At 50.2% G+C, this 27,373-nt stretch overlaps 1 protein-coding gene across 1 annotated transcript; it reads left to right on the top strand.

Moving 5' to 3' along the window:
• Nucleotides 1-27,063, top strand: LOC144732780 (3',5'-cyclic-AMP phosphodiesterase 4C-like). Its single transcript, XM_078614367.1, has 15 exons — nucleotides 1-1,465; nucleotides 3,189-3,314; nucleotides 9,841-9,874; nucleotides 10,914-10,975; nucleotides 11,613-11,659; nucleotides 14,180-14,292; nucleotides 15,061-15,154; nucleotides 15,689-15,870; nucleotides 16,282-16,380; nucleotides 17,690-17,854; nucleotides 19,921-20,020; nucleotides 20,782-20,936; nucleotides 22,093-22,215; nucleotides 23,158-23,340; nucleotides 24,883-27,063. The coding sequence occupies exons 1-15, from the start codon at nucleotides 1,410-1,412 to the stop codon at nucleotides 25,234-25,236; spliced, it is 1,893 nt and encodes a 630-aa protein (XP_078470493.1). The 5' UTR covers nucleotides 1-1,409; the 3' UTR covers nucleotides 25,237-27,063.
• Nucleotides 27,064-27,373: the final 310 nt, after the last annotated feature.

A 27,373-nucleotide genomic window follows, 5' to 3' on the forward strand; every position in this document is an offset into this window, starting at 1 on the left:
CATCACCACAACCATCATCATCATCACAACGACCACTATCATCAACCACCACCATCACCACCATCAACGCAGAGGCCACAGTCGATGGCTGTTTCTGCTTTACGCTCAGAGCCGGGTTTGTGTGCTGCCCAGCTGCGGTTTATTTTTGTCACGTATATTTATAACTTTCTGGCTGTATGCATGTACACGTGTGTGTGTGTCCACGTGTGTGTGTCGGTATGTGTTTGTCTTTGTATACACGTGTGTGTGTGCCTGTACGCGTGTGTATACACGTCTGACTGTGTGTACGTGTGTGTGTGTGTGTCCAAGTATTCTTGTGTACGTTTCTCTTTGTATGTGTCTGTCTGTCTTTGCGTGTTTGTATCTGTGTCTGTATCAGTGATGTGTTGATGTATATGTCCGTGTGTGTGTGTGTGTGTAAGTGTGTATACACGCATGAGTACATGAGTGTGTGTACATGTTTGTGTCTACATGTCGTATGTTTCTTCTCTTGTCCAGACTTCTATCCTCCACTCGACTCCAGATCAGAAATGTGGAAAGGTTCGCGGAGTATGTCCGAAAATCCGGCAGAAGCTCACTGACTCACTCACTCATCCAACACGCGTTCGTTCACCCACTCGCCAACTCATTGATTCTCTAACACCCATTCACACACACCGAAATACCACCCACTCACCCACCCACTCATTCACTCGCTCGCTAACCCACTCATTCACCAACTCATTCATTCTCTAACACACACATTCATTCACTCTCTAACACACCCATTCACACACACACCTAAATACCACCCACTCACCCACCCACTCATTCACTCGCTCGCTAACCCACTCATTCACCAACTCATTCATTCTCTAACACACACACATTCATTCACTCTCTAACACACCCATTCACACACACACACACACACCTAAATACCACTCACTCACCCACCTACTCATTCACTCGCTCGCTAACCCACTCATTCACCAACTCATTCATTCTCTAACACACACACATTCATTCACTCTCTAACACACCCATTCACACACACCTACCACCCACTCACTCACTCACCCACCTACTCATTAAATCGCTCGCTAACCCAGTCATTCACTCACTCGCCAACTCATTCATTTTCTTACACCCCACATATTCACTCTCTAACACACCCATTCACACTTACCCACCACCCATTCACCCACCCACTCATTCACTCACTCTTTAACCCACTCACTCACAAACTCCCTCACTCACGCACTCCACAAACTCATTCACCCATTTATTCACTCACCGACTCTCACACTTAATGACTCACCCACTCACAAACTGACTTTATCATTCACTCACCTACTCACGAACTCACCCGCTCACTCTTACACTCACCCACCCACTCAACAAACTCATTTACTCACCAACTCACCCCAATGTCTTTCAAATACAAACGTGCGTCTTTGTCCTGCAGCTGTATTCACGGTTCCAGGTGAGATGATGCTGCTGATGATGCTGATGCTCATGACGATGTTGAAGCTGATGATGTTGATGCTGACAAATGCGGTGTTATTCATGATCTTGACAATGACGTTGATGTTAATGATCATGTTGACAATGGTGATGATTGTAAAATCGATTATGTTAATGGTAACGGAGGTTGATGTTGCTGTTTCTGATCCTGATGGTGTAGTGTTGAGGACTTCATATCACTTGTTATTGATGTTTCTGATGATTAATACGTCATATCTTCTCTACGTCTCTCCTGAATACATCTCACACCTCGTCTGTTGTGAAGCACAAATGATGTCACTGAACGTGCAATGTTCGTGGGTTAGTTTATTTTACACTCCGTTATATAAATATAAGAAATGCTGTTAGTCCAAGAACATTTTTAGTGATGCTTAGTTCAATCTGCAGTGTGTGCACTGTCCTGTCCAGCGGTGACATTAGCGTCGCGAGATGAAGAATCGCAGCGGGAACTCCCGCAGAACGATGCGACGCTTCGTGCTAGAGGATGGCCCAACGGAAGTGGACATCACAGAGCCACATCCGAGGCCCCTCCAATTGACCTTTACGAGACACCACGTAGGGCAGCACTTTCTCACACGCTCTGCGTGTGAGGTTGATGTTTGTCGCGTAATGGTCTAACCTGAAATTCAGCGAAATTAGTTCTAGAACCAAACAAAGTTGGCTGTAATGAGATGGCCTTGTTAGCGTAATCGTTGGTGACTGGGCCGAAACCATCAACTCCCGACACTTGAGATTCTGTTCATGACGACGGTCTGTGTAAGTCTGTGGGTCTTCTATGTGGGCGTACGAGTCCATGTGAGTGGATTTCTACACGAGCCCATGGAGCTCCATGTTAGTCGATGGGTCTCCGCGCGTTTATGGGTCTCTATGTGGGTGTATGAGTCTCTATGTGAGTCTGGGTTTCCACGTCAGTCTACGGATCTCCACATTGGTCGTTGGGTCTCTCTGGTCAATGGGTCTATTCGTCTACGGGTGATATCTCTGCGAGTGTTTGGGGATCACGCTCAGGTTATAGAAACTCGGTAGACTTGAGAACCACGCTTCATCACCGGGGGCTTAAACCTGGTTTGGAACCCGTGTTCTGAGTGGTGTCAGCCCAAGGTGTCTGATCTTTAAGCCACCCAGCAACCTCTTGAGAATTTGTTCTATACCCGCGTGAGACGTGACATCAAAGTATACTGATTACGCTCATAATTACTGGCGAAACGTCCTACTCGAATTGTAAATGTTGCGGGTTTACTCTCCAACACGCCGGTTAGTGCTGTACTAGAACGAATGTTCTGTTTACGTGATAAGCCTTTACTAATTGGCTGTGTCGGGTGGTGGCGGGTTTAACGACATTTCTATTTTTACGCGATCTAACCCAAAAAAAACCTCTATTGTGGATAACGCTTATTCATGATGATGGTTGATGTTGCTCCTGCTGATGATGATGATGCCGCTCCTGCTGATGATGATGGTTGATGTTGCTGCTGCTGCTGATGATGATGATGATGATGCCGCTCCTGCTGATGATGATGGTTGATGTTGCTGCTGCTGCTGATGATGATGATGCCGCTCCTGCTGATGATGATGGTTGATGTTGCTGCTGATGATGATGATGCCGCTCCTGCTGATGATGATGGTTGATGTTGCTCCTGCTGATGATGATGATGATGCCGCTCCTGCTGATGATGATGCAGTGAGGATGGCGCTGTGTTCTCGGGTCCGCACGTCGCCCCGCAGCGTCGTGAGTCGTTCCTCTACCGCGGGGAGAGCCAGGGATCGACTCGGAGCGACTCGCGCAAGTCGTCCATCATCAGCGAGGGGTAGATAAACTCACCAGCTTCTCGTTGACTCTATAGCTCACCCATTCACCCACCCGCTCACAAAAAACCTCGTTAATTTGCACCTCTTAACTCTCTCACACACTCATTCGCTCACACGCAGTCACTGTCCGACTCACCCATTCACTCACACACCCACTCACTCACCCACACACTCACGCACACTCATTCACTCACCCATTCACTCACAAACCCACTCATTCACGCATACTGATTCACTCACACACACTCATTTACTCACCCATTCACTCGCACACACACTCACTCACGCATACTGATTCACTCACCCACGCTCATTCACTCAGCAATTCACTCACACACACACTCACTCACGCATACTGATTCACTCACCCACACTCATTCACTCACCCATTCACACACCCACTCATTCACGCATACTGATTCACTCACACACACTCATTTACTCACCCATTCACACACCCACTCATTCACACATACTGATTCACTCACGCACACTCATTCACTCACCCACTCACCCATTCACTCACACACACACCCACTCACTCACGCATACTGATTCACTCTCCCACACTCATTCACTCACCCATTCACACACCCCACTCATTCACGCATACTGATTCACTCACCCACGCTCATTCACTCACCCATTCACTCACACACCCACTCACTCACCCACACACTCACACACACTCATTCACTCACCCATTCACTCGCACACACACTCACTCACGCATACTGATTCACTCACCCACGCTCATTCACTCAGCAATTCACTCACACACACACTCACTCACGCATACTGATTCACTCACCCACACTCATTCACTCACCCATTCACACACCCACTCATTCACACATACTGATTCACTCACGCACACTCATTCACTCACCCACTCACCCATTCACTCACACACACACCCACTCACTCACGCATACTGATTCACTCTCTCACACTCATTCACTCACCCATTCACACACCCCACTCATTCACGCATACTGATTCACTCACCCACGCTCATTCACTCACCCATTCACTCACACACACACCCACTCACTCACGCATACTGATTCACTCACTCACGCTCATTCACGCACCCATCCACTCACCCATTCACACACCCACTCACTCACGCATACTGATTCACTCACCCACGTTCATTCACTCAGCCATTCACTCACACACACTCACACACTCACACACTCACGCACACTCATTCACTCACCCATTCACTCACACACACACCCACTCACCCATGCATACTGATTCACTCACCCACGCTCATTCACTCAGCCATTCACTCACTCACCCACTCACTCACGCACCCATTCACTCATACATACACCCACTCATTCACACACACTGATTCACTCACCCACACTCACTCACGCACCCACACTCACTCACGCACCCATTCACTCACCCACACTCACTCACACACCCACTCACTCACGCATACTGATTCACTCACCCACGATCATTCACTCACCCATTCACACACCCCCACTCATTCACGCATACTGATTCACTCACCCACGCTCATTCACTCAGCCATTCACTCACCCAAACTCACTCACGCACCCATTCACTCACGCACACTCACCGCTCTCTGTCCAATCCATTCTGTGTTCAATGTCTCTTATAGAGTTCTTCATGGCCGCCTTCCTTCCTACAAGTCTGAGCCTGTGCTAGGCCTAGGCAACAGGAGGTTGTAAGTGCCCAGTAACGTGGGCATATTAAAAAAAAACAAAGACTTTCGGTTGACAATGTTACATTGATGACTTCACTGCTATCAATGTGGCTGTCCACACCGCAGTGACATCATGCGCATGTCGATTGAACTAACAAACTGTTCAGGTTGCCACGATATATTTGTGTTCACGATGCGATATAAAATTTCACGACATTGCAATTTGTTATGATATCAGTGTCCCGTATATATTTATAAATGTATATGTTTACATCATGGGATCTCCTTTGCCAGTACCAAAATATACTAATAAGGTTTTTCCCCTTTTTTCTGGCAACAAAACTGACACCTTTTGAAAGGAATCATGCTTACATTAACCACAATACTTGCAGTCAAATGCAAACAAAAAACAATACTCTGATAATGTATGCATTGTCTTTGAAACTGATTGGTCCACACCAGAGACAGCTTTCTTTGGATCCTAGTCTCATATGGTGTTCGACCAGATGACGCCAAAAGGCGTATTGTTTTTTGTTTGCATTTGACTGCAGGTATTGTGGTTAATGTAAGCATGATTCCTTTCAAAAGGTGTCAGTTTTGTTGCCAGAAAAAAGGGGAAAAACCTTATTAGTATATGTTTACATTTACGTCAGCTGCAATCATCAGCCTGCCGTATGTCTGCTTAATTATTGGAGCGTTACAATGTGTAATGCTCGGAGTGCATAATGCTGTTGGCCGTGCGATAACTTAACATTGGACATCGTGATGTCCAATAATCGCCATGCCCGTTAATCGCTCTGGAAAACATTTAGCAAAGCACTAATATAGCGGGTATTAACTATTCACTACTTTGATTACTGCGCTTGTGATTCCGTAAACATTTTGTCAGGAAATTAATTGTTAAATAGAACGAGCAATGATATTCACGATATGGCGGCGTTTTATGTAACGGACGATACAAATACCGTGAACCTTGTATCACTACGATATATAATAGTATCGTATCGATGCAACCTTAATTACAACTACTGTCTACTAACACTGCTCGCTGGTGCCAGTTTTAGACAAGCCAGACACCTCCAAGATGCTCAGTTAGATCCTTGGGTCTGGGCGTATCTCTCTTTAGAATCATAGCGGCCGTATCCGGTCCCAAATGGCCACGATCAAGATAAAGACGTCCTCATGGCCAAAGCCATTGATGGCCACAGCGTACACCTCTGCACCTCACAGACGCTTTCTACCACTGGATCCCACTGCAGCCCTGTCAGTCGATATGCCACCTCTGAGAACTGCCCTAAAGGTCTCCCCACCATCTGATCTGAGGTCTTTCCCCTCGGTTACCGGTCTCGTGGAGACCACCCCAATGCCGGTCTCGGCAGATCGGCCATCTCCCATCCTGCGCGCGCGTCCCACCCAGCGGAACCAATTCTTTCTTGCCGGACCATATCTGCAACGCCTGAGACTAAAACGAATGTAACTAATGTCGAGTTTACCAGATGAGAACCACTGAGCTGTGTGGCTCGTTTTCAGAAGCGACCTGGCCACAAATGATAGCTCAACGGAGTTGGCTTATCGTGTGTAAATGAAAAGCAGCCACATTCCCAAAACGCACGTTGATTCTAAATGTGGAGCGAATAATCGGAGGACCCGGAGAAAAATCCTTGCCACCACGGGGAGAACATGCAAACTCCAAATATACAGGCATCAGGATCTGGATCGAACCCATGACCTCCTACATACGGTGATGCCCTACCGGCCATGCTCTCCTCGAGACTTCTGCGTTGCTTCTCCTGTTTTGCCATTAAATTCCCAGCATCCATTTCAGATATCTCTGCTCCAATGCCAACAACTTATTTTCCGAGCTGCTTAGCGTCCAGCAGTCTGAGCCGTACAGGAACACAGAGTGCTCTCCTGCCTCAAATGACCTTTTCCTTTACGCTCAGACTCATCTCCCTTCCCTTCCAATAATGTTCTCCACTTCCCATCAAAAACTGGTCCTTCTAAAGCAATACACCCCTTGGCCCACCCCTCGCAGTCCCACTGAATTATAGACATTACTGCGGAAGTACAAATTCCTCTGCCACTTCCTTTCATGGACGTTGATATCCCCTCGTAGGAGGAGAACATCGTTCTATGGGTAGCATAGCTCCTTGACATCACTGCCGGATTATCCTAGGAGCACAAGTAGCTACGTATGCTACAGGCCCCGCACTTTCAAGGGCCCCGCGCTAAATGCTTTCAAGATATCAATTCTGGTTCAGTGATTCTGCACTAGCTCTATTACTATAGTACTATACTACCTTCAACTTTTATCAACGACTGGGTGTTTAAGGTTAGCGATTTGTCGTATTTTCTGGCTGTATAGCAAATGAAAAAATACAATCACTTCACTGTGCAAGTAAAACATGTATGTGTTTTAATATTAACGTTTTAGATTTATTTAGGGCCCCTTTATAACATATGCTACAGGCCCCACACGAGCTTAATCCGGCGCTGCTTGACATCCTCCTCTGCTCAGGAGATGCAAAATCCTCTACTGCCGACACGTCGCAATGCCCAAACCGTAGCCTGCCCGAGCGGACTGCGCATTACCTCGTTAATCGGAGCGACATTTGACCTCTGCGTGGGGCATTATCTCGCTGGTCACCGGCCAGTGTTTGCGGCTGGTGGCTGGAACCGTACACCCAGGTGTAGCCGCTCATTCCCAGTGGCTGTGGATGTCATGAGGCTGCTCAAACGTCTCTAGAGGCCTTGGCTAAGCAGTGGGAATGGCCGTGGCCGTCAGAATTGAAACTGAAGTGTCGGCTTCCAAAATGGCCGTCAGCTACATAATGGCCATTTAGGTTCATAGTAGCCACGTCCTGTGCTTAATGCTCGTGTCGGAAACACTGAGGTCCTGGAATTTAGCCCTGGTTCTGGGTGTCTGTCTCAGGTAGTTCCTAAAGGCAGTGTCAGGTTATGGCTTTGTTAAGAGACGCTGTGTGTGGTGTGTGTGTGTGTGGTGTGTGTGGTGTGTGTGTGGTGTGTGTGTGTTGAATTAACCTGCATGAATGCACATAACGGCCATCTCGGAGACGACTATGTGTTGTGGTGAACTATAATTACCATACACGCATGAATGCTTGAATGAGTGTACATATACGAGGAACGAAGATCTCCCGTGTAGCCTCAACAGACTGTTGGGGCAAGTGCTGTTAGCGAGCACCTATGAAGGCCGGCACGGCACGCATGGGGATGGGTGGCCAGCACCACGCCCCTCCGCCCTTATCTTTATAGTGGCGATGTTTACACACCGCGCCAGGTACTCATTTGAGGCTGAGTCGACCTAGCGGAGGCCCAGAACCGATTCAGATAATCGTCACCGATGTTGGGCGTGAGCGGGAATCGAACTCGGCTTGCCGGGGTTCGTAGCGTAGCGCGCTAACCGCTGCACCACCACTCCCCCAGGCACATAGCTACACACACAAACGGCATGTTTCAGTTTTTAGTTTCATTTATTTGGTATAGCCCTGTGAGCCATTCGGCTCTTGAATCGGGTGCAACCGCAACAAACAAAAAACAAAAACATGAACAAGAAAGCATCTTAAAGTGACTATGCACAAACAGAAAAATCCAGGAAAAAACTACGAAAAAACATCAAAAGCTTCCAGAAAAAGCACCGTACACCAACGCTGTGTGCAAAAATCCCAGTGGGATGCAAGTCAAACAACAACAACAACCACAAGACAACTTAGATTAAAGCCATCAGTGTAACTCCGTACTACAACAAACAAACATGGCCAAACCAAAACACTTTTTGAAATCACCAAAATAAAGCCATAAAAGCAATGTAACAGTGATCATAGGAACTGTGATCGAAATTTCACAATGAACGACGTAAACAACATGTACCCCCAGTGTGTCCTGCACTGGCTGGAGGAGTAAGTGGTGTTAGTGAGCACCTGCGAAGGCAGTCAGAGCACACGGCGAGAGGGTGGTGTGGACAGCACCACGCCTGCCAATTCTGTCTCCCCAGTGCCCAATTAAAGGCTGAGTCGACATACGTGGAAGCCTAGGACCGAATGGATATTGCTTGGCACTTATGCAAGCGGTGGCTGGGAAGCAAGCTCGTGTGGCCAGGATTGCAGCCCAGTGCTGCTAGCTGCAGTCATGCAACTACGCCAGACGTACACGAAGTGGCGGTGATGTCACCATGACGCTTGTGCTAGGCTAAGTGCACTTTAGGGCCACGCGAAGTGTCGAACGCCCGCTGGCAGGAGGTCATGGGACAGACCCAGGTGGTGCCATGGGTTGGCTGACTGAGACACACACACGTGCATGTGCTGTGAGGAAGGACCATAGCCCGAAACGTCACTTATATATATTTCTATTTAAGGCCACACACGGTACTATTAATGAATGCGTTGAGTTTTCAAGACAGATTCATATTCGAGACTAATAAAAAACAATATTCTCATGATGTTCTGGAACGGCAAGATTCACACAATGTATCAAGTATATGCGAATAAATAAATTAGGAAATCTAACATTTTAGTTTTTTGGGCTCTCAAATACTTTTATTTTCCCCTCCTATTTTACTGTTTTTATTCTTAAGTTTTCCAACTACGGTCGCGTTAGCTCTGTTCACCTGCCCTGCCGTTCACAAAGGTGATCCGGTAAGAACGCAGATTTAATATAAAGTTGTGTTGCCATTACCCGACTTGCATATACAAAAAGCCGCCCAATCCATAAACGGCTTTCTTAAAACATGGGAGATCAACAAACAAAAAACCAGTGCTAAAAGGAAAAAAAAACCTGCTTCGCCATCTCGTGACAAGTGACGTCATCTCTCCCCACAGGCACGATGACGTCATCGTGACGCCCTTCGCGCAGGTGAGAAGTTAATTCACCGCTCATTCCACCATTCGTGAGCCCACGGTTCACGATCGACAGCGCTGTTAATGACGACGACGACGACGGTGGTGGTGGTGTTGATGCTAGAAACGATGATGCTGATGTTACGGACCCTTTTATGCCATCCGCTGCTGAACGGGGCCCTCCCCGTGCCCGAGCCAGTCGCGATGGTCTTTTGACCATACTTCACCATTGTGAAAGCGGCGAGTGTGGACGTGTGAGCATAGCAAATACAGTACAGTGGTCCCTCGGTTTGCGATGGAATCGATGAACGATATTTCAGATGAACGATCCGCCTCCCATAGGGTCCCGTTGTTTCTGTTAGCGATACATGTTCGGTTAGCGACGTGCTAACGATATCAAACGGAACCCGCCAATTTCGGCCAATCGGAGCGACGCTCGGGTCTGCCGACTCCGAAGTGGAGGCAGGCCTCAGCCAATCGGCGACGCCCGTTGATGAGCGTTATGAGAGCAACTGGCTGCTAGCTCTTCGGTGTTTGATGTGCGTCGCTTGTGTAAACAGCTCTCTTTTTGAACATTTAGGGATTTTTCTTTACTTAAAAAGTTAAGTAAGATCGATAACAATGGCCCCGAAAATGAATGTGCGGAAAGACAAGAAAGTGGGGAAAACAATGAGTGTGCGACACAACCTCGAGTTGCCTGCGGTGTTACCCACAGCGGCCACCCAAATCAAGCACGATCCCGGCTCAAGCCTGCTTAGCTTGCGATATCTGACCAGCAGAGGTGTGGACTCGAGTCATGTGACTTGGACTCGAGTCAGACTCGAGTCATGAATTTGATGACTTGCGACTCGACTTGGACTTGCATAACAATGACTTTGTCCCACCTCTGCTGACCAGATTGGGCGTATTCTGGGGTGATTTGGTTGTTAGGTGGTTTATGGTGATGACGACGGTGGTGTCGATAATGATTTTGATTGTAGTGCTGATGTTGATACCGTTGATGATATCGTTTGATGATGATGATGATGATGTTGATAATAATGCTGATGACCTAGGTGCTGGCGAGTCTTCGAAGTGTTCGTAACAACATCAGCTTCCTGGCAAATCTACCGAACCGGTAATAGTAATCAAAATCATCACCATCATCATCATCGACAGCATCATCACACAGATTATCACTCATGAAATAACACAGTAACATCATCATTCACTCCATCATCACCCACAGCATCATCATCATTCACTCCATCATCACCCACAGTATCATCATTATCATTCACTATACCATCACCCACAGCATCATCAAGCACCGCATGAACACCATCACCGCATCCACACCATCACCGCCACACCATCACATCGACATCAAGGCGCAGCTCCTGCAAATGCTTGCTCACGACACTGCCGGTAGAAGTGGTAGAAGCACCTCCACTGGAAGAAGCTCTCAGGCGCCTCTGTGGAGTGACGATTTGGCCAACTCTGTGTTTTGGACCACCGCTCCGGGAGATGGAATGGAACCGGCGGCCTCTGCATTCCAAGTCCAGTGCACTCACCACCATCACACAGCAGCCCTGCTGTCAGCACAAGCTTTGTTATTTTATTTTCTACTTACGTGGCTTTACCGAAAGAACCAAAGAGTATGGATTCCTGCAGTCACGAAAGCTTCAAATCAAGCTTTGTTGATGATGATGATGCTGCTGATGATGATGCTGCTGATGATGATGCTGCTGTTGATGATGTTGTTGTTGTTTCAGGCAAAACCCCGCAGCTACAGTCACAACTCCACAAAGCAGCATCAATGGTAAATCAATGTCACACATACAAAGATCCTCCGGTTATAGCATTAAACAGACTGTTGGGGCAAGTGCTGTTAGCGAGCACCTACAAAGGCCGGCGCTGTGGCACACGAGGGGGTGGGTGGCCGGCACCACGCCCGGCCGCCTTTGTCTCCCGAGTGACGATGTTTAGACACCGCACCATGCACTCATTTGAGGCTAAGTCGACTAACAGAAGTAGACAAAGACACACACACACAGGCTCTCACATAAATGTACACAAACACACACATACCCTTATACACTGATATCCCCATGTTCCTTGCCCCCGCCTCCCGCATCCTATAACACCTGTTGTGCCTGGTGGCCAGTGCAGCAAAATCCACTTTGTGCCTCCCACCTTTCAGCTCTGGTGGAAGCCCAGCGTTACCTCGTTATCCACGAACTTGATATCCGCAAAGCACCGCATTCCCTCGTTATTTGCGGTCTTGATATCCGTAAATCACAGCATTTCCTCGTTATTCGCGAACTTGGTATCAGCAAAGCACAGCATTCCCTCGTTATTCGCGACCTTGATATCCGCTAGGTACAGCATTCCCTCGTTATTCACGACCTTGATATCCGCAAAGCACCACATTCCCTCGTTATTCGTGACCTTGATATCCGCAAAGCCCAGCATGCCCTCGTTATTCGCGAACTTGATATCCACAAAGCACAGCATTTCCTTGTTATTCGCGACCCTGATATCCGCCAAGCACAGTATTCCCTCGTTATTCGCGACCTCGTTATCAGAAAAGCACAGCGTTCCCTCGTTATTCGCGACCTTGATATCCGCAAGCACAGCATTCCCTCGTTGTTCGCGACCTTGATGTCTGCATACGCATCATTCCCTCGTTATTCGCGACATTGCTATCCGAAGAGTACCGCATTCCCTCGTTATTCGCGACCCTGGTATCCGCAAGCACAGCATTCCCTCCTTAATCGCGACCTTGATATCCGCAGGTACAGCGTTCCCTCGTTATACGCGAACTTGATATACGATAAGCACATCATTCCCTCGTTATTCGCGACCTTGATGTCCACAAATCACAGCATTCCCTCGTTATTCGCGACCTTGATATCTACAAGCCCAGCATTCCCTCGTTATTCGCTGCCTTGATATCCACAAAGCACAGCATTCCCTCGTTATTCGCGACCTTGATATCCACAAAGCTCAGCATGCCCTCGTTATTCGCGAACTTGATATCCGCAGATTAAAACATTCCCTCGTTATTCGCCAAATTGTCTCTCCGCGATTTTGGCTGTCCGCGAATCGCATCTGGAATTCTCTACACGACTGGTGCATCGAGAGAGAGAGAAAGTGGTGAGAATGTGATGAGAGGAGAGATGAGAGATAAAGTGATAAGATAAGAGAAGTTAATTTATAAACTGTTAATATTTATTTGTATTTACTTCACGTTTACTATAACCAATTTATATTTGGATATGGTATAATTTTAATTTGTTTAAAAGCTTATGTATTTATTTAAGGTAATTCATGAAACAAAAAGATAGGTTTTTGTAGGGCAATATCATCCGCGAAATTTGCTGTTCACAAGCGTCTCCAGAACGTATCCCTCGCAGCGAATAACGCGGCAATGCTGTACGGTCAAAGGTCCTTATATCCATCAAGTGAAATGAAACACATTCCTGCGGAGGGAGCTGGTAGTAACGTTGGGTTGCTCGGTCAGTGGCCAGGGTCAACGGCGGCGTGGTGTATTCCGCACATATGCCCGACTGTGAGGGCGGGCACAAGCCGGCGTGAGTAGGTTAAACGTTGAGTTTTATAAGGGCACCACGGGGTGACCAGCCCCTCCCCACCCAGCCACACCCCTCCCACCCCCCCACCCAGCCCAACCCTTCCCACCCAGCCCCTCCCCACCCTCCCCACCCAGCCCCTCCCCACCCATCCCCACCCTCCCCACCCAGCCCCTCCCTGCACGACGGACGGACACAATAATCCCCTTTGGGCTGGTGTAACCAGGAGGTTCCTACCAGTATAAAGGGGCCATGGAAAGAGTTACATCGTCGTTGATGCACGTGACCCCTTGCAGCCGACAGAGGGCGCCACACGCCCCACGGCGTTCTATAGGAACACACCGACACAAAACAAAAGCATGCACACGCATGGAAGCCGTAGCACCTTCCGGAACGCGTTTGCCCTCGGGAAGACGTAGCCATGACACGTGACCACGGCATGGCGCATGATGGTCATCACGGCGGAGGACGAGGATTATCGATTTTAGCGCCGATTTTCTTTTTGTTATCATCGCCAAGTTTTGGGTAAACCCTTTCATCAATTCGGCCAACCGTCTCCAGGGTAAGTCCCTGATAGCGATAAAAATGTTATATTAAAATCCCATGAACATCAAATAATTTTATTTTACCAGAGTTATCGTGACCCCATGTTAAAGACGGACGGGCAGAGCCGATGCGTTCACGTCTTCGTTGAACAAACCGACTCCACGTGCACGGATTGCCATGTCACACCACCTCCCACCGTGCAGATGGAGGCACTCGTGTGGTGCTGGAGGAGTCTGTGGAGGAACTTGACTGGAGCCTGGCGCAGCTGGAGGGGATTCAGACTCACACGGCCGTGAGCCGCATGGCCTCAAACAAGGTGTGTGTGTGTGTGCACGTGTGTGTGTGTGCACGTGTGTGTGTGTGCACGTGTGTGTGTGTGCACGTGTGTGTGTGCACGTGTGTGTGTGTGTGCACGTGTGTGTGTGTGCACGTGTGTGTGCACGTGTGTGTGTGCGCACGTGTGTGTGTGCGCGTGTGTGTGTGTGCACGTGTGTGTGTGTGTGCACGTGTGTGTGCACGTGTGTGTGTGTGTGTGCACGTGTGTGTGTGCACGTGTGTGTGTGTGTACGTGTGTGTGTGTGTGCACGTGTGTGTGCGTGTGTGCACGTGTGTGTGTGCACGTGTGTGTGTGTGTGCACGTGTGTGTGTGTGTGCACGTGTGTGTGTGTGCACGTGTGTGTGCACGTGTGTGTGTGTGCACGTGTGTGTGCACGTGTGTGTGCACGTGTGTGTGTGCGCACGTGTGTGTGTGCGTGTGTGTGTGCACGTGTGTGTGCGTGTGGGGAGCGGTTAGCATGCTGACCTACGAACCTGGAAACCCGAGTTCGATTGCCGCTCACGGCCAACACTGGTGACGATTATTTTAACCGGTCTTGGGCCTCCCCTAGGTCGACTCGGCCTCAAATGAGTACACGGTGCGGTGCGTAAACATCGCCACTGGGGAGACAAACGCGGACGGGCGTGGTGCTGGCCACCCACCCCCTCGCGTGCCGTGCCGGCCTTCATAGGTGCTCGCTAACAGCACTTGTCCGAACAGTCCATTAACGCTATAGGGGCGATCTTTGTCTTTGTGTGTGTTGTACAGTTTAAGAAGATGCTGAACAGGGAGCTGTCTCAACTGTCAGAGATCAGCCTCTCTGGCACCAAAGTGTCAGAGTACATCTCCAGCACCTTCCTGGGTGAGATGCACGCACATATAGACACGTTACATACATATATATACAAGACAAAGACTCCTTGATTAACCTTCATCAGATTCTTGGAACAAGTGCTATACAGAGACTGCTCTACTTACGAGCATTCGACTTACAAACGTTCAGAGATACGAACAAACCCTGTCCGCATGTCCAGTTGCCTGCTCGGACCGAGAGTCGTAAGTTCAACCGCCGTGCAATAGATGGCGGTGGTGGCATCTACATCTGCAGAACATGAAGAACCAGTGACATCTACATCTACAGAACATGAAGAACCAGTGGCATCTACATCTGCAGAACGTGAAGAACCAGTGGCATCTACATCTGCAGAACGTGAAGAACTAGTGGCATCTACATCTGCAGAACGTGAAGAACCAGTGGCATCTACATCTGCAGAACGTGAAGAACCAGTGGCATCTATATCGGCAGAACGTGAAGAACTTGCCCCGAAAGTGTTACAGGCTGTACGGGGTATCTTCGTCTTTGTGTTGTTGTCTTCTGTGCGCTCCACGCGTGCAGACGACCACCACGAGGTCGAGGGTCCTAGTTCGCCTCCAGCTTCTGTCTCCCCCACCACCGCCTCCTCCTCCTCCTCCGTGCCTCCCACCCCGCCGCGCCCCCTCTCCCCGCACCCCGAGTTGGACTCTGAGCCGGTTCCTCGCTTCGGGATACCGGTGGCAGACGAAGAGAAACTGGCTGAGGTGAGTTCATCATCATCACGGTGGCTAGAGATGTTCACTACCTCGCCTGGTGCGCAGGAGGTCGTGGGTTCGATCCTGACTCTGACACCTGCTGTTGTGTATTTGGAGTTTGTGGTATCTCTCTCTCTCTCATCATCATCACGGTGACTAGGAGATGTTAACTACCTCGCCTGGAGTGCAGGAGGTCGTGGGTTCGATCCTGACCCTGACGGCTGCTGCTGTACATTTGGAGTTTGCGATGTCTCTCACTCTCCCCGTGGTCGCGTGGATTTTTCTCCGGGCTCTCCGTTTTTTCCCTCCACATTTAGAATCAACATCACGGCGTTTAAAGTATTTGGCTGCCACAAATTGTCGTTTGATAATAATATTGTGATTCTGACGATGCCGCGTGTGACCGATGCCGTGTTACAGGAGCTGGCGAGTGTGAATGAGTGGGGATTGGACGTTTTCGCCATCGGTAACTTATCTGGAAACCTCCCTCTCACCGCCACCGTCTACACCATCCTCAAGGTACCTGCAGCAGTGCATCTTGTCCAGGTGCGCGTGCCATGGTGACACCATCGCCACCTAGTGGCGAACGGCGGCTGTTGTTTCTGTTGTGTGGCTGAGATGATAGATTGTAAATGTTGTTGCTTTGCTCTCCAACACACCGATGGTGCTGTACTAGTGACGAACTGGCCACGTTCAATTTACGTGACAAACCTTACTAGTTGGCTGTGTCGGGTGGTGGCGGGATTAACGACACATTTATATATTGACGCGAGCTAACCCAACATAAACACCTCTACTGTGGTCGTATGGCTGAGTTGGAATCCGGCCAGCCTGCCGGATTCGAGCCGTAAAATCTCTGCACCGATCGGCAAGCGCAACTTCCACCGCTGGGCCACTTTACCGTGAGCCAATGCCAACGTGGAACAGCGAGACGGAGTCTCTGTGTCCTCGCGGGCAAGACAATTGAAACTAAACTCTGTACTGGTAGGAACCTCCTGGTTACACCAGCCCACAGGGGATTCTTGTGTCCGTCCGTCGTGCAGGGAGGGGCTGGGTGGGGATGGAGGGGCTGGGTGGGGAGGGTGGGGAGGGGCTGGGTGGGGAGGGTGGGGAGGCGCTGGGTGGGGAGGGGAGGGTGCGGAGGGGCTGGGTGGGGAGGGTGGGGAGGCGCTGGGTGGGGAGGGGAGGGTGCGGAGGGGCTGGGTGGGGAGGGTGGGGAGGGGCTGGGTGGGGAGAGTGGGGAGGGGCTGGGTGGGGATGGTGGGGAGGCGCTGGGTGGGGAGGGTGGGGAGGGGCTGGGTGGGGAGGGGCTGGTCACCCCGTGGTGCCCTTATAAAACTCAACGTTTAACCTACTCACGCCGGCTTGTGCCCGCCCTCACAGTCGGGCATATTTGCAGATACACCACGCCGCCATTGACCCTGGCCATTGACCGAGCAACCCAACGTTCCTACCAGCTCCCTCCGCAGGACAATGTGTTTGTCTCTGATAGTGCAGCATTGTCTTTGAGCTGTACGCCTTTTGGCGTCCTCTGGACGAGCACCAATTGGGTCGAGGCTCAAAAGAAAGCCGTCCCTTGGTGTGGACCAATCAGTTTCAAGGACAATGCCACAGATATTATCAGATTGTGTTTTTTGTTTGCATTTTGACTGCAAGTATTGTGATTAACGCAGACACGAATCCTTGTGAAAAGGTTTCAGTTTTGTTGCCAGAAAAAAGGGGAAAACCCCTATTATTACATCCGTAGAGTTCGTTTAAAAATAGCTTCCTCACGGTGTACCCCCCCCCTCCTCCTCCACCCCCCCGCTCCCCCTCCTCCCCGTGGCAGGAGCGAGACCTCCTGCGTGCGTTCCGCGTGCCCCCTCGCCGCCTCGTCTCGTTCCTCCTGTCGCTCGAGTCCCACTACCACCGCCACGTGCCCTTCCACAACAGCCTCCACGCCGCCGACGTCACACACTCCACACACGTGCTGCTCAACGCGCTGGCGCTCAACGTGAGAGCCGTGGAGGGGGAGGGGGTGATGGTGGTGATGGTGGTGGTGGTGATGGTGGTGATGGTGGTGGTGATGGTGGTGATGGTGGTGGTGATGGTGGTGGTGGTGGTGGTGATGGTGGTGGTGATGGTGGTGGTGGTGGTGGTGGTGGTGATGGTGGTGGTGATGGTGGTGATGGTGGTGGTGATGGTGGTGGTGATGGTGGTGGTGATGGTGGTGGTGGTGATGGTGGTGATGATGGTGGTGGTGATGGTGGTGGTGGTGGTGGTGGTGGTGATGGTGGTGGTGATGGTGGTGATGGTGGTGGTGATGGTGGTGGTGATGGTGGTGGTGGTGATGGTGGTGGTGGTGGTGATGGTGGTGGTGGTGGTGATGGTGGTGATGGTGGTGGTGATGGTGGTGGTGGTGATGGTGGTGGTGGTGATGGTGGTGGTGGTGGTGATGGTGGTGATGGTGGTGGTGATGGTGGTGGTGGTGATGGTGATGGTGGTGATGGTGGTGGTGATGGTGGTGGTGATGGTGGTGATGGTGGTGGGCCACTTCGTTGATAGTGCGCTGCGCTATGAACCCGAGTTCGATTCCCACTCACGGCCAACATCGGTGACGATTATCTGAACCGGTCCAGGGCCTCCCCTAGGTCGACTCAGCCTCAAATGAGTACCTGGTGTGGTGTGTAGTAAACATAGCCACTGGGGAGACAAAGGCGGCCGGGCGTGGTGCTGGCCACCCACCCCCTCATGTGCCGTGCTGGCCTTCATAGGTGCTCGCTAACAGCACTTGCACCAATCGGAGGTGTGGGGGAAAGACTTGTAATCTAAACACATCATTCAGTTTTAAAGAAATTAGTTTTCAGTCTAGATGATTTAAAAGTGCATAGCTCCAGTGGCTTCCTAGTGTCGGAAGGAAGAGCGTTCCAGACGGCCACAGAAGCGCATCCGAAAGCGCCGCGATGCGGTGGCCGTCTTTGTTCAACGGCCGGCCAAGAGCCGCTGCCGCGAGGATGACGAGCGGAGTTCACGTGATGATGGTTTTCGCTCCTTGACGAGATCAGCGAAGCATTGTGGTTCATTTGTGGAAAGCGCTCTGTGTGTGTGTGTGACGAGGAAGGACAACAAACTAAACACGAAAAGCATATTTAAAGAGACGAGTTTTCAAGCGAGATGATTTACAAGCTCCAGAGCTCCAGTGGCTTCCTGATATCGGCAGGCAGAGCGCTCGCTGTGACGTGTGGTGCAGAAACGCGGCGGCCATTGACGAAAACGTTCAGAATCGAATCTGAAGAGTTCGCAAAGAAGCGTGGAGAGACGCACGCTTGGAATCGCGTCGAGGGACAGAGAGAGAGAGAGAGAGGAACACGCGGATTAGAGGATATGCGCAGGACGATGGCACCATTTAAATGTAAACGGGAAAGCCTCAGGCCTGGGGCTGGGCTCGTCGCGAGAAAGGGGACGGCGGTTGACGGCCAAAGGATGACGACGGAGTGGGAGGCCCAGGGATGGAAGTCATCATAGAGGACTTCCACCCAACAGGCGGAGCAGAGAAATTGGTATCACGTGCGGGAGCTCGTCGTGCAGAGGAGTTGTTTCTTAACCCGGGGTGCGAGATGCCCTTTCTGGGGGCGCGAGACATGGCTGCAGCAAATCTGGCTGTGACGGTCCCCACCTGATGACGGAGACTTGTGTTGCCTCCGAAACGTCGTGATTTTATTGTTTTATTTTTATTAATTTTAATTTCAGTTTTTTACCTACGTGACTTTACCGAAAGAACTAAGAGTATGAATCCTTGCAGTCACGGAAGCTTCAAATCTAGAGATTCTTTTAGAAGGTAAATCAGTTAAACACAGATTAAGCAGAGGCACGTAAGTAACAACTTACTTTGTTTCATCAAACCCTATGCGTTTAAGATACATTTTTGTTTTACGATTTGAGAAGCAAAGGGGTGCATGGCTGCAGTAAAGGCTAAGAACCCGGTGGCGTAGAGGATGCAGATTGTAAGAACAAAGCTTCACAAGTTCGGTCGTAGAGCCGTTGGGTCAAAGGTCGCGACCTCTGCTTTCTGACCTCTAGGCTGTCTTCACCGACCTGGAAGTGTTTGCCGCCATCTTTGCCAGCTCCATTCACGACGTCGATCACCCCGGGGTCTCCAACCAGTTCCTCATCAACACCAGTGAGTACGTCTGGCGTGGAGATGGAGCGGTGGATCACGAATTCAACTCATCGACGCCAGCGAGACCTGAACTCAAACCCTCCACACCCCCTGAGACCCTGACTCAGACTCACACTTCTCCACAGCAGCGAGTCCCTGAGTCACGAGACATTTGAGTCTCAAGATTCGGAGTATCAAAACCCTGAGACATGAGTCAGAGGACCTGGGTCGTTGAGTCTGGACACCCTAAGTTCCTGAGTCTCAAGACATTGAGTCTCTAAGGCCCTCAATCACGAGACCTTGAGTCTAAAGACCCCGTGTCCCTCAGTCTCAAAACCCTGAGACTCAATACCATGAGTCTCAAAACCTTAAGTCGTTGAGTATCAAGGACTCAGGAAGGACGATGGCAGTGGTGATACTTTGACTCGATAGACATAATTTTTCGATTTAAAGCTTTCGTGACTGCAGGGATTCATCTTCTTGGTTCTTTCGGTAAAGTCACGTAGAAGGGAAATAATACAAATATAAACATAATAAAATACAATTCTCACGACGCAGCCGTCCTCAGGTGAAGAACAGGTCTGTCTTTCCGACAGACCTGTTCTTCACCTGAGGACGGCTGCTTGCGTTGTGGCCGAAACGTCGTGAGAATTTATTTTATTATGTAAAATTTTTATTATTTTATTATTTCCCTTCTACGTGACTTTACCGAAAGAACCAAGAAGATCGATAGACAGAGTTCTGTCTTGTGTCTCCGCTTGTCTCCGCGTGTCTCCGCGTAGACTCGGAGCTGGCCCTGCTCTATAACGACGAGTCTGTGCTGGAGAATCACCACCTCGCCACGGGATTCCGTCTCCTCCAGGAAGGGGACTGCGACATTTTCCAGAACCTCAGCAGCAAACAGAGAATGGCGCTCCGCAAGATGGTGATCGACATGGTGAGAGGTGGTGGTGGTGGTGATTGTAGTTGTGGTGGTGATTGTAGTTGTGGTGGTGTTGATGATGATGATGATGGCGATGGTTGAGATCGTGATGGTGGTGGTCATTCGACTCAGCCTCAAATGAGTACTTGGTGTGTAAACATTTCCACTTGGGGCGTGGTGCTGGCCACCCACCCCCTCGTGTTCCATTTTGGCCTTCATAGGTGCTCGCTAACAGCACTTGCCCCTACAGTCTGTGAAGGCTTTCATGAAGATAATGAAGCTCCTGCTGAATCTTGCTGCATCTCCTGCTCGTGGTGGTGGTGACAATGCTGTTGTTGCTTCTAAATCTCGATTGAAAACTCATTTCTTTAGAGCTGCTTTTTGTGTTCAGTTTGTTTTTCCCCGCACGGTTGGCTACGTACGGTGCGAAAAAAGTTCAACATACATACGTACTGCTGCTAACAGCAATGATGCTGCTGCCGCTAAAGATAATGAAGGTGTTGCTGCTGATTATTCTCATTCATTTAATCAATGTCTCGACGACGATGACAATACCATTGCTACTATTGCTGCTGCTGACAACAGCTACGAAATTAAACCATCGATTTTCCCAGCTAAAGCCCACCAAGCCAACGCTGCGGCTGACGTCATCGTCGCACGTGGGCAGTTATAGCAGCGGCCAAATTATCTAAAAGCGCGGCGATGTGGAGGGGGGGAAAAAAACAGCGGGACGCGGAGAAAAATCCACGCTACCACCACGGGGAGAGGGACAACACGCGGACTCCAAACATACAGCAGGCATCGTCAGGGTCTGGGATAGGACCCACGACCTCCTGCGCACTATTTAAGATCGGAAGCAACAGGAGAGCTTCACCATTCTTGCCCGATGAAGCTGATTGTAATTATCAGCGAAACGTCGTGCTACTCAAATTTTCAAATGCTGTTGATTCTCTCTTCAGCACACCGGTGGGCTAAAGAAGTCAATTAATTTGTTCTTTGAAAAACGTGACACATTTAATACTGTTTGGCCGTGTCGGGCGGTGGAGGGTTACGACACATTTATAAATAACGCGATCTGACCCAAAAACAACCTTTATTATGAATAATATTGGTCGTGAAAGCCTCACACGTGTCAAATCGCACCACTGTTGCCTCGGCCGCAATCTTGCAGGTGCTCGCGACGGACATGTCCAAGCACATGAATCTCCTGGCCGACCTCAAGACGATGGTGGAGACCAAGAAGCTGACGTCCTCTGGAGTCCTCCTGCTCGACTCCTACACGGACCGCATTCAGGTGGTGGTCGCCCCCCCCCCCCCCCGATCGTCGCCAAACGCCACCGCGTCTCTCCCTCGCGGTGCACATCGAGTAGCAGTGGGGGGCGGTCTGACCACCATCACCACCACCACCACCACCATCACCACCATCACCACCATTACCACCACCATCACCACCATCATCACCACCATCACCACCATTACCACCACCATCACATTGACCACCATCACCACCACCCATCACCACCATCACCACCACCACCATCACATTGACCACCATCACCACCACCATCACCACCGCCATCGCCCCCTCCACCACCACCATCACCACCATCACCACCATCACCACCACCATCTCCCCCTCCACCACCACCACCACGTGACCTCAGGGCCCGTCATCGCGGGCGGCTTTTGGCTCACCGTCGAACAAAGACGGTGGTCACTGCGTCGCGTGGCGCTTTCAGACGCGCGCGCTTCTGCGGCCGTCTGGAACGCTCTTGCTTCCGATGTTAGTGAGCCAATGGGAGCTATGCACTTTTAAATCATCTAGAATCTAGATTTAAAACTCATTTCCCTAGAACTGCTTCTTGTGTTTAGTTTGTCGTCCTTCCCCTGCACCTCTGATTATATATAATGATCACGTTTGGCTACGTACGGTGCGAAATAAATTGACGATACATACGTACTTAGATTCACACAGAGACCCATAGTCGCTGCCGCTGCCGCTGTTTCTGCCCCTGCTACTGCTGCCGCTGCCGCTACTGCTGCCCCTGCTACTGCTGCCCCTGCTACTGCTGCCCCTGCCGCTACTGCTGCCCCTGCTACTGCTGCCCCTGCTACTGCTGCCCCTGCCGCTACTGCTGCCCCTGCTACTGCTGCCCCTGCTACTGCTGCCCCTGCTACTGCTGCCCCTGCCGCTACTGCTGCCCCTGCTACCCCCCTTGCCCGCTGCCGCCGGCAGGTGCTGAAGAGCCTGCTGCACTGCGCGGACCTGGGCAACCCGGCCAAGCCGCTGGCCCTGAGCCGCCACTGGACGCGCCTCGTGTCGCGCGAGTTCCGCCTGCAGGGGCAGCGCGAGCTGGGCCTGGGCCTGGCGCCCAGCGCCATGTGCGACCCCGACGCGGCCTCCATCGAGACGGCGCAGGTGAGGGGGTGAGGGGGACCCCCACGCCGATTCCGTGGTCGCGGGTCCGAGGCCACGGAATCGGCGGAGTATGTTCTGGCACCGGAGGAATTCGACAAGCTACAAAGTTTTGATTTAAAGCTTTCGTGACTGCAGGGATTCATCTGCTTGGTTCTTTCGGTAAAGTCACGTAGAAGGGAGATAATAAAATAATAAAATAAAACATAATAACGTAAATATTCTCACGACGTTTCGGCCACAACGCAAGCAGCCGTCCTCAGGTGAAGAACAGGTCTGTCGGAAAGACAGCGTCTGAATGAACACCACCAGGCTTGGCAGCGTATATTTAAACTGGGTTAGAGGAGGAAGGGCGCCTTGACAAAGGAATTTGCATATTAACAGAGAAATTTAGCATATTTATGGAAAATGCAGATATGGGATTAGTCACTACTTGTGGAATGCGTAGGAGGTGGGGGGTCTCAAAGTCATATTATGCCCGTGCATTATATAGGATTAGCAGCAACAAAGGGAAGAGGTAGGGTTAGCAATAATAAAGGGAAGGAATTTTAATAGTAAGGAGCTGTAGCAGCCAAACCACCACGTAAAAAACTAAAATATAAACTACATCAATATCATCAATATACTCAATATACTCTCCAATAAGCTGAGCTACTAACAGTAAGTCATACATTACACTTCTATGTCGCAAAAAATATAATATGCCTCCAGCTAAACTTTTCCCTTACATCACACGGATCTACCCCGTACTATATACTGCCATAGACAAACCCAACATTAAATTATATACTGCATTACTATACACCACCCTATACCTTAGACTATACATTGTAATATTACACTATGTATTATTCTACCCACCCTACTGTATATATATATACACTGCTGTATATTCACTATACAATTACGATACTGTATTACCTTATACATTATATTAAACATTACACTTTTATACTATTTATTATTATACAATCTGCTATACACTATACCATTGACCGTCGCGTGAAAGGTACTAAGAGGAAGCAACGAAATATGTCAATGGGAGAGTGGTGGTGGGAGACTTGCAGCGGAGCAAAGACTCCATTCCCTGCGGAGAATACAAAAGATATATAGTTAATGCCAGTGAGTGGACTGTGGTCTGAAAGTCACCGTAAACGTGAACACAATCAGTTAAGATCCGAAATAGTTTATTACGTCCTTCCAATGATTGCCGAGCCAGAATCCATCTTCTCGGTTTAAATTGTCTCTGTGTTTGTATATGTCGATCGCCTCATGAACGAATCTCTCATGATAGCCAGATGGCTTGCAGAGAACCTCTGTCTTGGCGAAGTCAATGTCATGTGAGCCCACTGAATTGTAACAGTGATCTGCCACGGCTGAGGTGTTTGTCCTACCGTGTTTCATGTCTGCTTTATGTTCAATGTTCATGGAGAAACCAAACGACATGTCTCGGACCGCATCCGCGCCTCCCCTCCTATTCCTTCTATTCTCTCGCCCCCCCCAACCGCCCACCCCCCATCTCCCTCCTCTTTTCCCTCTTCTCAGGTTTACTTCATCGACTACGTGGCCCACCCGCTGTGGGAGACGTGGGCCGAGCTGGTGTATCCCGACGCGCAGGGCATCGTGGACCAACTCCAGGAGAATAGGGAGTGGTACAAGACCCACTGTGATGACGATGGCAGCGATGGCGACGGGGGCGGTAATGGCGGTCAGAAGACACGAGCCAAGTTTCAGATTCAGTTGACGGTCGACGAGGAAGACGAAGAGGAGGAGGATGGTGGTGGTGGTGGTGGCGGCGGTGGTGGTGGTGGTGGTGACGGCGGTGGTGGTGGTGACGGTGTTGGTGGCGATGGCAAAGGTGGTGAAGGTGGCGACACTGATGGTGGTGGTGACGTTTGAGGAGGTGATGTTGGTGGTGGTGGTGATGTTGGTGATGATGGTGATAGTGGTGACGGTGTTGGTGGTGACGGCAAAGGTGATGGTGGTGGTTACACCGATGGTTGTGGTGGTGTTTTAGCAGGTGATGTTGGTGGTGGTGATGTTCGTGGTAGTGATTGCGGTGATGTAGATGGTGGTGATATTGGCGATGATGGCGATAGAGGTGATGGTAATGGTTGAACTCGTGAAATAACCACATCACCAACCACATCACCATGGCCACCAACAACCACATCAACAACCACATCACCAAACACATCACCAAACACATCACCATGGACATCACCAACCACACTCTCGCGCGTCACATTCGTGCCTCCTACCATTACCGTGATAGCTGTGACTATTGTTGTTGACGATGCGATCACGATTGTTGTTGTTGTAGTTGTTCTTGCTGTGGTGGTATTGTTGTGGTAGTTGCGGTCGCTAATGTTGATACGCACCTGATCGGCTCGCAGCGACGATCTCATCTGGCTCTGTCCGTGCATCGCTTCACGGTTCTGGCAAACCGCCCGATGACGCTGGTTGTTGGAGTTACCAGCAAAACGTCACGGCACTCAGATTGTGAATGTTGTGGATTTACACTCCAACACACCGGTGGGCTGAAGTAGTAACTACACTATACACTACACTATACACTACACTATACACTACGCTCTACACTACACTATACACTACACTACATACACTATACACTACACTATAAACTACACTATACACTACACACTACACTATACATTACACTATACACTACACTCTACACTACACACTACACTACACACTACGCTCTACACTATATACTACACACGAACACTCCACTAGTAACTCATCGGCGCGTTTTGTTCACGTGTCAAACCTCACTGGCTGTGTCGGGTGGTGGAGGGTTACGACACAACATGTACACTCACGCGATCTAACCCCAAACACCTTGATTATGAATTGATTATGAATCGCCATGCTTGTTCGTGGTGGTTGTGGCGGTGATTGTTGCGCTCCACTACGACGCCACCGTACTACGGCACCTGGTTACGCCCACTCAGCCCAGTGGTATCGCTGGTTGGCATGGGGCCCTGTATTGACCCAAACGGTCTCTGTGCGAGTCTGTGGCTCTCAGTGCGAGTCTATGGGTCTCTATGTGAGTCTATGGGTCTCTATGTGAGTCTGTGGCCCTCAGTGCGAGTCTATGGGTCTCTATGTGAGTCTATGGGTCTCTATGCGAGTCTATGGCTGTCAGTACAATTCTATGGGTCTCAATGCAAGTCTATGGCTCTCAGTATGAATCTATAGGTCTCAATGCGAGTCTATGCGTCTATGGCTCTCAGTGGGAGTGTATGGGTCTCGGTGTGAGTCTATGGCTCTCAGTGCGAGTCGATGGCTCTCAGAGCGAGTCTATGGATCTCTATGCGAGCCTATGGCTGTCAGTGTGAGTCTATGGGTATCGGTGCGAGTCTATGTCTCACAGTGCGGGTCTATGGGTCTCGGGGTCTCAGCGTAGAGTATCTTGGTCGGGCATGGACTCTGGTGCAAGGGGTTAAATGGGGCCCTCCCATACAATTTCCACCCCCTCGCCCACACCCGCCCCCACCAGAGCAGTTGCACCGCCTGCACACCCGACAGCTCTGCCGCTCCCTAAACTAAAGCGAGTGGAGGAACCCCGAGGAACAGAGTAGTGTCTGGACAGTATTTAAATGGGTTTGATGACGGTGCCGGTATGCGTATAAAATATATAGATATGATATATATAAATATATACGGTATTCTATTGCATTAAACATACATTGTATACTACGTGAGATGTTCTGTCGCGTTCCGTCTGCGGCGGTGTCTGTACCGGGGGGCGATGCCGCAAGGTTCAACAACGACAACCACCACCACCACCGTGACCACATCAACAAAACCAAATCGGCAACACATTCCTGCGGAGGGAGCTGGTAGGAACGTTGGGTTGCTCGGTCAATGGCCAGGGTCAACAAGCCGGCGTGAGTAGGTTAAACGTTGAGTTTTATAAGGGCACCACGGGGTGACCAGCCCCTCCCCACCCAGCCCCACCCTCACCACCCAGCCCCTACCCACCCTCCCCTCTCCACCCAGCCCCACC

Source organism: Lampetra planeri, chromosome 44 (assembly GCF_965212315.1).
Source record: "Lampetra planeri chromosome 44, kcLamPlan1.2.h2, whole genome shotgun sequence".
Taxonomy (NCBI): Eukaryota; Metazoa; Chordata; class Hyperoartia; order Petromyzontiformes; family Petromyzontidae; genus Lampetra; species Lampetra planeri.